This window comes from Neopsephotus bourkii, unplaced genomic scaffold, assembly GCF_033783945.1.
Source record: "Neopsephotus bourkii isolate Nb327-2 ecotype Australia unplaced genomic scaffold, CSIRO-AGI_Nbou_v1 NB_631, whole genome shotgun sequence".
Taxonomy (NCBI): domain Eukaryota; kingdom Metazoa; phylum Chordata; class Aves; order Psittaciformes; family Psittacidae; genus Neopsephotus; species Neopsephotus bourkii.
The window spans coordinates 435,466-448,436 of NW_026901130.1; the positions used below are offsets into that span (position 1 = coordinate 435,466).

Sequence of the window (12,971 nt, forward strand, 5' to 3'; positions counted from 1 at the left end):
GTGTTTCTCAAGTGGTATCTTTATTATTGTAAGTGAAGCCCAAGCAGCCGTTCTCCCTTTCGCCCAGGCTCATGCATGCACTTACGCTGCTCCGCCGCACACCTAGTCAAGGAAGCTACTCGCTTTCAGCTGCTCAAAGCCGCTTCGTCTCAACCCAGCAGCCGCGCGGGTGACCCTCTTCTCAAAACCGGATTCACCGCGTTCCCCAAAACAAACTCAGGGCTAGCCCTGCCCTCACAGCACACGCCGGTGCTGGGAGCCGGGCTCTACCCGAACCCCTTACCACCGGCGATCTCCGCGGGGACGCCTACGGCAGCCGGTCCACCGGACCGGAGTGACTCCGCGGCGAAGCCGTCGCCCACGGCAGCTCTGCCCGACACGGCGGAGCGCTGCAGTAACCGCCGTCTCCCCCTAGACGGAGCCTCATGGAGCAGAGAAAGTGCCCCGGGGCAGGGGCCCCGGCGCCCCGCCCCGGCAGACGCTTTACCCTGGCGCGGCGCCTGTTCCAGCCCCCTCCCTCCCCTCCGCGGCAGCGGCGGGGAGCCAGAGCCGGCGGTGATTGGGGCGCGGCGGCCATGGGGGGACGGGGGGGGGAAGAAGGAGGAGAAAGAAGAAGAGGAGGAGGAGGAGGGGGCAGCTACGGAACGCCCCGCGCCCCGGCACGGGTGGCGGCGGTCGAAGGCAGCGGTGCCGCCGCTGAACGGGGAGCGGAGTAGGGTGGGCCTGTGTCCCCGGCTTCTCCCGCCTCAGCCCGGCCTCCCGCCCCGCCCTGCGGGCGGGGTACGGGCTCAGCCCGGCGCCCGGCCGCCCTCGCTCGGTGTTGTCGGTCGTTGCTGCCTCAGAAGTTGGCGCCGGCTGCGGGCGGACGCAGCGCGATGCCCGGCGGTGCCGCCGCCGCGGCGGCCGCTCGCTGAAGCGCTCTCATGGTGCCGGCACCCTCCGAGGGGGGCCGCGCCCGCCGCCGCCCGCATCCCCGCCGAAACTTGGGCGAAGTTTACGAGCGAGTCGGTGAGTACCAGGTGGCGGCCCCGCGTCCTGTCCCGCCACCTCATCCAGCGCCGGGAGGCTGTGAGGAGGCTTCCTAGGAGCGTCCGACTGCTGTAGAGCTCCGCCTGCCCCTCCCCGGTTCTCGCCCGGGGTTTCTGAACAGCCCTAGCGGCCACGGAGCCAGAGGGAGCACACGGCTTGTCCCGCTGGCTGGGCAGGCGGACCGGGTGCTGGCCCTGCGTCGTGGCAGTCGGGAGTGAGCTGCGGCACGGCTCGGTCCCGCTGCTGGGGATGAAAGTTGTGCGACCTGGTGTGCAGCGCGGGATGGAGGGGGAGGGAAACGCGGCCTGGGAGGTCTGGGGAAACGGTGTTCTTCAGAAAAACCTTTCCTGTACCCGCTTGGACTGAAAAAAAATAAAGCAGAACTTTTTTAAAAAAGGTGAGCTGCCAGCGCCTCGGTCTTCCCTATGCCACAGACTTGGAGTTTCCCGTTCGTGTGGTTTATTCCAGTTTATACAAACTCCCCCTCAACCTCACCCCCCCCTCCCCCCTTTTTTTTAAACTTTTCATGCCATCACTAATTGATCGCGTTTCTTAGCGTGTGGTCTGCCCTACGTGCTGCACGGGGAAAAACGGAGAGAATCTTTTTAAAGACAAATACTGCAGATACTCTGAGCATAAGTATGAAGAACAGTAGGTGTTACTGCATAGCAGTGACTGGTGTTTTCTCACAGCAACGTCTTCAGTGATACCAGTTACAAACTCACGGGCTATTTCTCGAGATCGAGTAAGTGGATGTGCATTAGTTATTTTTTTCAGTAGTGTGTCTGTCATTCAGAATCTCGTGTGTTATTAACTTAATGTATTCTGTCACAGCTCCACTTTACTCCTTGTGTAGCAACTACAAAAGATCTGCACCTGGTCATTCTTATGTTCACGATTAAATCGGAAATAAGAATGAAGCAATTAAAAACTGTAGCTCTCCGCTTGAGTTGGATCTTGTTCTATAAATGCTTTAACGAAGTGTTTGCTGGTGGGAGAAATTTAAGTTAGTTACCAGGTAAAGGGCTGCTTAACTTAAATCCAAGACTCTTAGCTGCAGCATACACTTGATTGCTCCCAGCAACGATGAAAATGTAGTTAGGAATAAAATCAATATAAGGAGATTTGTTAAGAGTCATTTGAATACTGGTATTTATTTAAAATATGCTATTTTAAATACTGAGATTAGAGTAGATAGTTGAGATTTTTTGTGGCTGTGAGTTGCAGATACAAGTATTACTGAAAGTTATTCAGACAGATTGAAATGTTTAAATAGGAATGTGGTGTCTTTCATCTCCCCCACATCTCAGTCTTGCATTACTAGAATTGCTGCTTACTGTGTTAATTCGGGATGTTAGTGTGTTTTAATAATTATAAACGACTCACAAACCAGAGAGCTTGCAACGCTTCTTTCTAAACGCTGGTTCTTTCTAAAATTGCCGGTAATGTTACAGTGGTACTTTTATTAAATATATGAAAATAAGTTTTTAAACGTACTCAAATGTATAGTGAAGTCATGGATACCCCCCCCCCCCAAATATTTGGAGTCAAATTCTCCAAGTATGGCCAAGCATTGTTTCCATTACCAATGGGACGTTTCATTGTCTCCCTGTGTTGAGGGAGCACAGCACAGGGCAGCACCATGCAAATACATAACACTGGGGGCTCTATAGAGGTGATATTTTCTGTAGCACCATGAAGCACAGCAGCAGCCCTCCTGGAGAGTGCATATGTGCCTATGCCATGCCAGGTGTGCTGGGGAGATGTAACGAGCTCAATTCTGCATAGTTTTACAGTAGCACATGCTGCTTCAGTCAGTATGTGACCTGTTGTGCCCATTTCCAGTAAGGAAACCTCAAATTAATCTATGATGCCATTTCCCTATTTCTGGGTTGGTAACTTTCTTTTCCATGGTCTCAAGATGGAGCAAGTATGATAAATATATGCCAATATGTGTATATATATATATATATATTGGTCCCATAGAGTTTAACTTTCACTCATAGTGTCTCTTTCCCTTGACCATATGCACATTTCTGTTAATGTGTATATAAACTCAAGGTAGCACTTGCTCCTATCAAATGAAACTTCCTTTTGCTGGAGAAATTGTTTGGTTTGGTTTTTTTTTATCAAAGCTAGTGTTTATCTTGCGCTACTAATGGGAGCATTGAGCTGAATAAATATAACATCATGTGTCTTATTTGAAATACCAGATTTCCATCAGCAAAATAGAAGCTGTGAATATTTGATGCTTTTATTTATTTATTTATTTTCCCCCCGATTTTAAAAAGACAACAACAAAAAAAATTATTAGGCACAACAGCACTTGCATTCAGCCCAGGTGAAGCTCTTTCAATCTTATGGTAGGTGCCAAAACATTTTTTGGAGCATTGCAAATAAATAAAAATGGTAGAAATAACAAGAAGAGGAGATAAAGTTGATGGGGAAAGGAAGGGCAAGGGTACCAGCAGTGCAGTAATGGGTCTGCTTAGTCCACGTGGGTGTCCCAAAATGATGGGTTAGCTTGAGGATTAGGTTCCTTTTAACTAAAAGGATTTTTTTTTATTTTTTTTTTTTTTTCACCAAATGTGCATCTGATGGCAGGCCCAGCAGAGCTGGAATGGTAAATTTGGGAGGAGGACAGTGTGAGAGAGGCAGAGAAGTCGTGGGGCTGCTACTACAGTTGTGGTGAAGCGGAAAGGTTGACGAAATGAGATACTAGCTTGGCAGGAGCAGATTTATGTCAGGACTTGAAGGAACACTTTGTGCTCAAATTGTTTACCTCAAGGGAAATCTTGTCTTTATTGTATATGAATCCCAGTTTAAATTCTTTGTATGAGGTGTTTGTTTACACATAATATAAATTTGTGAGCATCATTTTACCAAAGAGCTGGCTCTTAATGTATGAGAAGCAGTTTTATTCCCGATTAATTGTAAAGGCCATTTCCTGACAGAGATAGATGTTGTCCATATCACATTTACTGCAGATTATGAAATTAAAATTAAGATGATAATATTTCTGTTGGAAAACAGGTATTCAACTGAAACTAATCACCAGAAACTTCTTTAAGTTAATATGAACTTCAGAAACAGTTCACAGTAGCAGGGTGGTTTGTGGTAGGATGGGACCTAACTAAACAAGGTAATGTTCCCTACTGTTACCTGAGAATTTCAGAGGCACGCTGTTGTGAGCATGTAGAGAACAATTACAATTATTTTTACTGAAGGAATAATAGCTGGAAAACAGCATTATCCAGCCTTCTGCTTCAAGTCACTGATGCATGAGATACTTCTGTTAAATGTGTGGATGCATGTTTGCAAAGAGTAACTTTTCAGGAATAAGGTTGTCCCACTTCATTTGTTACCCACTCAATAGCTGAAGGATTATAGTAGTAATCAAGCATTTGTGAACTTTAAAAATTCATTTGTCATGCTGTTCATACTTACCATGTTAATCATACTTATGTGACTCTCTTGACTTTCCAAAAAAACCACTGACCGTGATGCCGACATCTCTACTTTCGAAATCACGCTCAATTTTCTAACTTTGAGTAATTAAGAGACTCCTATTTGTAGTGTAGTTTGTTGTCCTGCTACATGTCCAAGCTAGTGGTTACATTTTGTGGAAGGGATCCACTGCGTGGGATCATGGTCATGCAAGGGAAGGTCACAGAGGGCTGCTGGAGATGTGGTGGACCATGAACTTTAGGGAATGCTGATAGGAGGAACAGAGCTCTGGTAAATTTAGCAGAAAATGTAAACTCTGCATGAAGAGAGTAAACACAGCACCCATTCTCCTGATGCGAAGGGAGTTACGCTTTCCCATTTCTCCTTCTCTGTAGCAGACACACAGCATTAGGGTATTTCAGTGCCAGACTTGTTAGGCCTGTGCATCAAGCACACGTGACTACCAAAGTGGGTGTGTAATGTGGGAAACTGAACTCGGAATGAGCAAAGAGAAGATGTTTCACCAGCTTTACATGCATTAAGGCAGAAGGTTTTTGTCTCTTATTGCTTAATAAGCTTACTGCTCATAATCCCAGAACAAAGATGATGTATGAAGACATAAATACGAATAATCAGTTGCATTTGGATACCATTTAAACACTGGGCAATAATAGGGATGGAGATAATTAACATTTAGAACTTCAAAAGATGCCATAATACTGTCATAAATCCATTACAGTCTTCAGACTCCATTCATAAGTAGTCAGTCCAAACATAAAGTAATATTTCAGATGTGCTACAGAGTAATTTTGTGCAATACAGATTTGTCAGCAGCTAACACACACCAACTCTGAGAGGTAGCTGGAAATAGTTCAGTTATTAGTAACAGCCATCATGTTGCATCATTCAGGCACTTAAATTGAGTTTGAAGTTTGACTACCTCAGGGGAAAATGAGATTGGTAAAACTTGACCCTCAGTGAGAGAATAATCAAATCCTGACATTACCAGGAGCTGTTCCAGCACTGTGCTCAGTGGCTGTTAATTTGCACTCCAGGCTGTTGTGGTGTTGTGGTCCTGGGCAGCCTCATACAGTCGCTCAGTATTCCAGCTTTTGCCATGGTGCTGGTTCAGGTCTGGCCAGCCTAGAACTTTGGGAGAACAGAAGCATTTTTACCTGCTCTTCTCCAGTTAGAGATATCCAGTGGCTGTTTCTAACCTAGAAAATCTGCTGCACCTGTAGAATGCTGGCTTTGTTTAAATCGCAGTGGCCTGGCCCCATATTCCAGTAGATGTTTAGGATGCACTGATCGTACCCTGGAGGTAGAAACATTCTCGATGTTAGTTCTGTGAACAGAAGTCTGTATGCCTGACCAGTGTGCAACAATTTTGGGATTTAATCTGTACATCATTAATCTCTACAGCATTACTGATATAGCCAGATAATTCCTTTTTGTTCCTGTTGGAGTTTGAGGATTTGTTAGGGGTAGTTTGACCATGAAAGAGAGGCTGCAGGCCAGGAGAAACAGACTGAAAGAACCAATAAATTTTATTTCATCTGTCTCAGTTAAATGAGCGTGTTTGTCAGTTTTTGCTTCACTTCATGAATGGCATGCGTTATTCCCAGCTGCTCTCAAATGTTCAGCTAGCAGGCTGGTTTCTGCTGTAATTCATGTTTGGTTTTTTTTGCCTGCCTTTTTCACACACATGCAGGAATTTATGGCAGTGTTAACTTGAGAATGAATTGGTGGAGAGGGCTCTTCTTTATCATGTGATTGCAAATACTGTTTGAATTTGGTACTGAATCATAGAATAGAATCATAGAATAGTTAGAGTTGGAAAGGACCTTAAGGTCATCAAGTTACAACCCCCCTGCCATGGGCAGGGACACCTTGCTCTAAACCATATTACCCAAGGCCTCGTCCAGCCTAGCCTTGAACACTGCCAGGGATGAAGCATTCACAACCTCCCTGGACAACCTATTCCAGTGCCTCGCCACCCTAACAGGAAAGAATTTCCTCCTTATATCCAATCTAAACTTCCCCTGTTTGAGTTTTAACCCATCACCCCTTGTCCTGTCACTACAGTCCCTAATGAAGAGTCCCTCCCCAGCATCCCTATAGGCCCCCTTCAGATAACTGGGGGTTAGGGTTAGGGTTAGAGTTGAGGTCTCCACGCAGCCTTCTCTTCTCCAGGCTGAACAGCCCCAACTTTCTCAGCCGATCTTCATATGGGAGGTGCTCCAGTCCCCTGTTCATTCTTGTGGCCCTCCTCTGGACTTGTTCCAACAGATCCATGTCCTTTTTATGTTGAGGACACCAGAACTGCACACAATACTCCAAGTGAGGTCTCACGAGAGCAGAATAAAGGGGCAGGATCACCTCCTTCGACCTGCTGGTCACGCTCCAATGCTTATTAAATTGTGTTTACCCAGAAACTATGTTGTGAACCTACTTTATAATTGTTTTGAACAATGCCTTGGATACTGTTTTCATCCAAAAAAAGCTTGAACTATTTGGTGTTTCGACTTAATGAGATTCCTAGTGGCTTCATGTGATGCTGTGAAAAGTAAATGTAAAGAGAGCAAGATTTCTTCTAGGTGGTGGTTCTTGTCCCTTGCTTTGTTTGCATGAGTTGAACAAGACTGATTGTGATTACATTTGGGACCAGGCTTTTCTCTTCTGCTTAGAGGAAGGAAGGTCTGGGATGAGGATTAAGAGGAGAAAGACAATTAAAAGCCATGAGCTGCTGTATCTCTGGCTTTGATTACTTTTTGTGGCTGAGCCCACTAAGGTCTGTCTGGGGGATTCTGTAGAACTTGCAAAGAAACCCCCAAGAAATCATTGCTTTTGTAGTGACTGCAACTGAATTTAGACAGAGAGCAGCTCTAAGTCAGATGTTAAATAAACAGGGCAGAATAGAGCATGGTCAGGACTCCACGAGCCCATCTTCACAGCATGCACAGATCAAGCCCAGTGAGCTGTGCTGGGGCTTTTTGGTCTGCCAAGTTGAGCCCTGGCTTTTGTAGGGCACACATTAGGGACATGCTTGCTGCAGTGTGTTGAGCCTCCAGAAGGAATGATTTGCAACGTGCAGAGGTAAATCCTGTTCATTTTTCTTGAATCTGTTTGCAGTTTTTGGCTCATCCACACATGTAACTGAAACGTACAACTAAAACTTTCCAGACTTGACTTGTGCTCATTCCAAACTGCCAACCTGCTGGTCCAGTACACGTGGATGAGCTGTTCTTACTCCTGGCCGCAACTTCACTGCAATAGGATCTGAGAGAGTGTGCAACACCGTGTTTTATGCTTGTTAGCTGTGATTTTTGACCTTTGGAGAGCAGCAGTGAGTCCCTCGGTTCACTCTTGTTGGGTGGTGGTAACAAACACTGCCCAGGAGAGATGCTTGTTACATGATACAGTCACTGCTGGCCGCCTGTATGCCAGCCAATCTTGCTGGTGCAGGACAGTGTGTACGGCATTGAGAGACTGCAGCCTGGATTGAAGAAATGACCCCTCCACCTCCCTGGCAGGAAGACTATTTTTGTGGAACCATGTGATGAGCTCTGGTATCTTTCTGCACTAAGGTGTATTTAGTAAGGGTGGCCATATCAGTTCAGAAACCATTTCAGAAAAAGCAGCCACTGTTGTAAAGCAGAACCTCATTACTGCTGGTTCTTATTTTTTTGCTTGAATAGCTAATTTCATTGAAATAATAGGTAGCTTCGAGAAGATGTATTTCTTTGATTGTACTGGGTCCAGGCACACTTTTTTCAGTGCATGTAATTTATCCACCGCAAGTCCCACGCAGGTGATTTAACTCAGTGGATATACTGCCTGTTCATTCTTCAGGCTTTAGCTGACCATAGGGATGCTGGCAGTGATGGCAGAAGGATGGTATTCACTGGTTTAAGTGGTACTAGGGGCCTGCCTAACTGACACCAGATCAAGGAGGAAAGCAAGAATATTTGCATGAAGATCCTTTACACATCATTGGTATTTCAGGCTTACTGCATATAACTGTGTAGAACCTGTATCTGACTTACAAGGGAACTGAGCATCTCCCTTATGAGGAAAGACTGAGGGAGCTGGGTCTCTATAGTTTGGAGAAGAGGAGATTGAGGGGTGACCTTATTAGTGTATATAAATATATAAAGGGGGAGTGTCACGAGGATGGAGCCAGGCTCTTCTCAGTGGCAAACAATGGTAAGACAAGGGGCAGTGGGTACAAGCTGGAACACAAGAGGCTCCACTTAAACTTGAGAAGAAACTTCTTCTCAGTGAGGGTGACAGAACACTGGAACAGGCTGCCCAGGGAGGTTGTGGTGTCTTCTCTGGAGACATTCAAAACCTGCCTGGACACGTTCCTGTGTAACCTTATCTAGGTGCTCCTGCTCCGGCAGGGGGATTGGACTAGATGATCTTTTGAGGTCCCTTCCAATCTCTAGCATACTGTGATACTGTGTGATAGTGTGATTGTGCCCTTGGATGTTCGATACTGCTTGTGGCACAGGTGAGTGCACTTAATGCCATGGTAGAGAAAGTAATGCCGTTTACTGTTGTACCCATGCATTTGTTGCAGCCTGTTCTGTTGCATTTTTTCCAATTACAAGAAAGTTAATGCTTTCTTGAAGTAACCACAAGTATTGTGAAAACAATTTCAGGTCTCTTTTCCTCTCCTATTCTACTACTGAAGGCAGAGGGCTCTCTCTGTAAGAGCCCAAGGGCGCTTAATGGATCCAGTGATAATATAAAGTCCCATCTGTGAAAGAACGTAAGATTTAGGAGGATGGATGAGTCCTGATTAGTGGTTTACACTGATATTGCAGAAAATGGAAATCTTCATACAGAGGTTCCATTTCTGTCATCATACTCCTGCTTTGTATGCTGAGGTATGATTTCAGGTGTAATTCATTTTTTAAGAAATTTTGCTCTATCATTTGAATGTTATTTCAAGCCTATGGAACTTGGGAGCACAGTTAACCATGAGATCTCAGAGTAGAAGAGGGAAGTTTTTCACAGTGGACGAGCGTGTTCTACAGGTGTTTTGATTTACTAAATCATGCAGAAATGAAAAGGAGTTTTCATGATCTGAGGGATCAGGAGCCAGTGACTGCACACAGATTGTGAATAATTTCTGGAACAAAACAGAATATGTGTATGTAGAAAGACGAGGACATGAAAGCCTGAGGAACTTTGGGAAGACTGGAGTTACAGACTCCAAGCTATTTGGTTCCACTGTCTTCAAAACCTGAACATAAGGTGACCAGTAATCAAAAGGGATTGCTTAAGAGCAAGTGTAATGATTTGTTTAAGGATATTTGACATGACTGGACTAAACCACAGTAAGAAACCAAAACCCTCAAGATGATTAAAAAATTAAAATAAAATTTGAATTGCACCCAGAAGGACCTTCTCACACTGCCTTTTTTTTTATAAATAGACTTTTTAATTAATAGTACTGTAAAAATTATGACACTTCATGGGTAAAGCTGTATTAGGAGTAGAAATAGTTTTGGTAGCATAGATGTCATTTTGCTAGAGGGTTGCATTGCTGTGCTTTCCAAATGGTGTACTGGTTGCAGTGTTTTGTGGGAGCCTGTCAGTGCAGCAGCTCATAAAATACAGGGAACAGAAAAATGGTATTTTTGCATAAAAAACTGAAGTCTTTCACCTGCTAATTTTGTGTGTGAGCAGTTAGTACACATACTGTTTGTATTGCACGTTTTCATTTATTGAAGAAGTGTGTGTGGGAAAGTGAAGATGTCAATAAAAATGACTGGCACCATTTCTTGTTAGAAATCAAACAGAATAGGTATCTCTTACTATTTTTTTTTTTTTTGTCTGGAGTTTTTAAAACAATTTTACAAGGTTCTTGCCAAGGAGTGACAATAGGCTGTGGCTATTGTTTGTGTGTTTGTGTGAAGCAGAAGCTTGCACTTAAGGGCAAAAGAACAATCATCTCTCCTACTGTCTACATGTCAGTCACCTGCACTGACCAGATATCTTGAAAGTGAGTACAAGAAGTACATTCATTCCTGTTCACATTGAGCAGTGCTACACAGCAGTGACCTCAGCTGTGGCTTCTGGATCAGCAGGTCACACAGCTGTCTGTTCTTAGGGCTTTTTATTTGCTTCATCGGGGCGGCCAGACTCCTCTGCCCATGGAGCCATGTGCCAAAACCTTTGCTCAGCTGAGACCAAGAGCTAGATAGTCTTAGTCAATGGATTCCTTTAAGTTTGAACCCTTCGACACTTTCTAGTGTGTTGCAAACTATTTTAGAAATTCCTTATGTTTACAGTATATATAAACATTCTTTATGTTGTTATTTTTCATAGGCTGTCTGGCAGCCTGTGTCTCTGTAACCTACTACAGTGACATTCATTACAGTTACTGACTCTTATTCTGTGGAAAAGTTACCATGACCTGGCCTGCCAGAAAGGGTGCAGAGTCAAAGATGCAGAGCGGAGGGAGGAATGCTTTTAATCTCTGCTCTGTCAGTGTCGATACCCGCCGTGATGGAGAAGTAGGTAGATTACGTGCAGAGGCTTGGATAGGAGGCTTTCTTATTTTCTTCTGGCTGTTCTTAAGCAGTCATATTAAATAAATGGCAAAGGCAAATACCAGAATGCTGATCCGCAGCTTACTGGGTGTATAGTCAAATTGCAGACATCTTTAACAGAACAATCCCTAAAGACAAAAATGTATCAACTTGTGTTTTTATTTTATAGAATCTACATTGAGCCTCATGTTATTGTTATAATTAATACACCTAGCAAAGCTACTTCCTGCACTTCATTCCAGCTCTTCTGAATGAAAGTTGACATTCAGTTTTGGGTAGGATTTTCTCAATTGTGTGGCTTAGAGGAAGCATGGAAGCACTGAAAGATGCTTCTTTTATGGGACATAATCCTAGTAGATTAGTATTCTCAGGATGCTCTGATTGCTTCCTAACTTAACAATACAGATAGGTGCTCTTCAAGAGTGATATTAAAGTTCCCTGTCAGAAGCAGCACACTTATTCACAAGCTGTGGCTTGTGGAGCACATTCAGACAACACAGGTCAAAGCCAGCCCAAGAAGAGTGCTGAGCTGGGCTCAGCTGGAGGATATGGCAGCTGCAGCTTCAATCACACATTCAGCAGCCTGGGATCACACCTGCCTGTGTGCCATACCCAGTTCCTCCCCAGTCCCTCTCCCTGGGGTGCTGCCAAGCAGAAATTGAAGTCTTTGTGAGTTCAAGCTAATGTATGTGAACTCAGCAATTGGTTTCTTCTGATACCTGTGCAGGAGAAACAGCAGATGGTAAAGCCCGTGTGTTAAGCGTCCATAAAAGAATAGAGCTGCAGAAGCTGGGGAAGTGCAGCACTGGTGGAGGTGGAAACTTGTTCATAGAGAATAGCAGGAAGCCTGAACAAGCAACCATATTCATTATGGGAATAACTGGACAGTAATAAGGCATCTTCTGGGGAAAGATGAATGTTAAACTGTGTTTTGTTTGCTTGGTGCAGTTCATGGCGCAGGTGGCTGTTGATCATTTGTAGGTGCCAAAATAACACAAACAATACCAGATGAATTCAGACATTTGAAAAGCAACAACAAAAAAGCACTGAAAGTATGTTGAACAGGCTAGCATTGATTCTTTATTTTGCATAATCTTTCTGGGATGCATTAAGGGGCAAGACATGGAAGTAGATGGTAGCTCTAACACAGTAGATGAAGGATGAAAGGTATGTAGTTCTAAGTGGACACCACGGAGCTTTTTGGATGTTCTGCATTGTAAATAGTTGTTTATTGTCAGCTCTGGCTTTGGGCCCTGACTTTTGACCCCTATTGCTCTTACCATTCATTCCTTTGCCTTAGAGTACTTCAGTTAGTACCAGAAAGGACTAATGCCATTTATTATGTTGTTTTGTCATTCAAAACAGTAAAAACATACAGAACTGCTCATATTCCCTCAAGGACTTCTTTGCAGACCCTTGTGTGTCTGGGTAGTGAGGGATGTTGCTTTTAAAGCCATCCTGGCATCTCCTTTTGAGGAGTGATGCAGTACCTTACTGGGCTGTAAGTAGGGAGCTTTCTGCAGATGGCTTTACAAACTTTGGATGCATTTTATCTAGCATTAGTATTTCTGTCCATTCTTTGGCTCAGAGATGTAGCATGTACATTAAATGATGGCTGCTTTTCTTCCTCGTATTACCAGCAAGTCACCGTGTAGACCACAGTCATTTAATTGCAGTGAATTGAAGCAAACGTTGAAACTGTAAAGAAGTGCCACCATTAACCATTAAAATTAATTACTATGGAACTAAGAAGACCCACAAAAACAGTGTTTCATCTTCAGCTGTTAATACAGTGGTGCACTGAGAAGTTGTGAAGGAAATTCAAAACAATCTCTCCAAGTTTTACCAAGATTACACAGTGGAATCACTTGTTGCCGGATGGTGAACGAGAGAGGACATCAGTCACAACTGGGGGGATTAGTTTTCTGAAAT

The 12,971-nt window shown here is 44.3% G+C and overlaps 1 protein-coding gene across 6 annotated transcripts in view; it reads left to right on the forward strand.

Annotated features, from left to right (window-relative positions):
- The first annotated feature begins 768 nt into the window (after positions 1-768).
- GHR (growth hormone receptor) overlaps positions 769-12,971 on the forward strand; it is a 141,937-nt gene continuing 129,734 nt past the window's right edge. For 2 of the 6 annotated variants that reach the window (XM_061352183.1, XM_061352182.1), the window contains exons 1-2: positions 957-1,008; positions 1,886-2,047. Coding sequence is in view for 2 of the 6 variants with exons in the window: in XM_061352179.1 (XP_061208163.1) it covers positions 9,361-9,368 (8 nt within the window). In the remaining 4 variants the exon portion in view is untranslated. Of the gene's footprint in view, positions 1,009-1,615; positions 1,775-1,885; positions 2,048-9,172; positions 9,369-12,971 lie in introns of those variants that run through there. The other 4 variants (XM_061352184.1, XM_061352181.1, XM_061352179.1 and 1 more) reach the window with 3 other exon arrangements.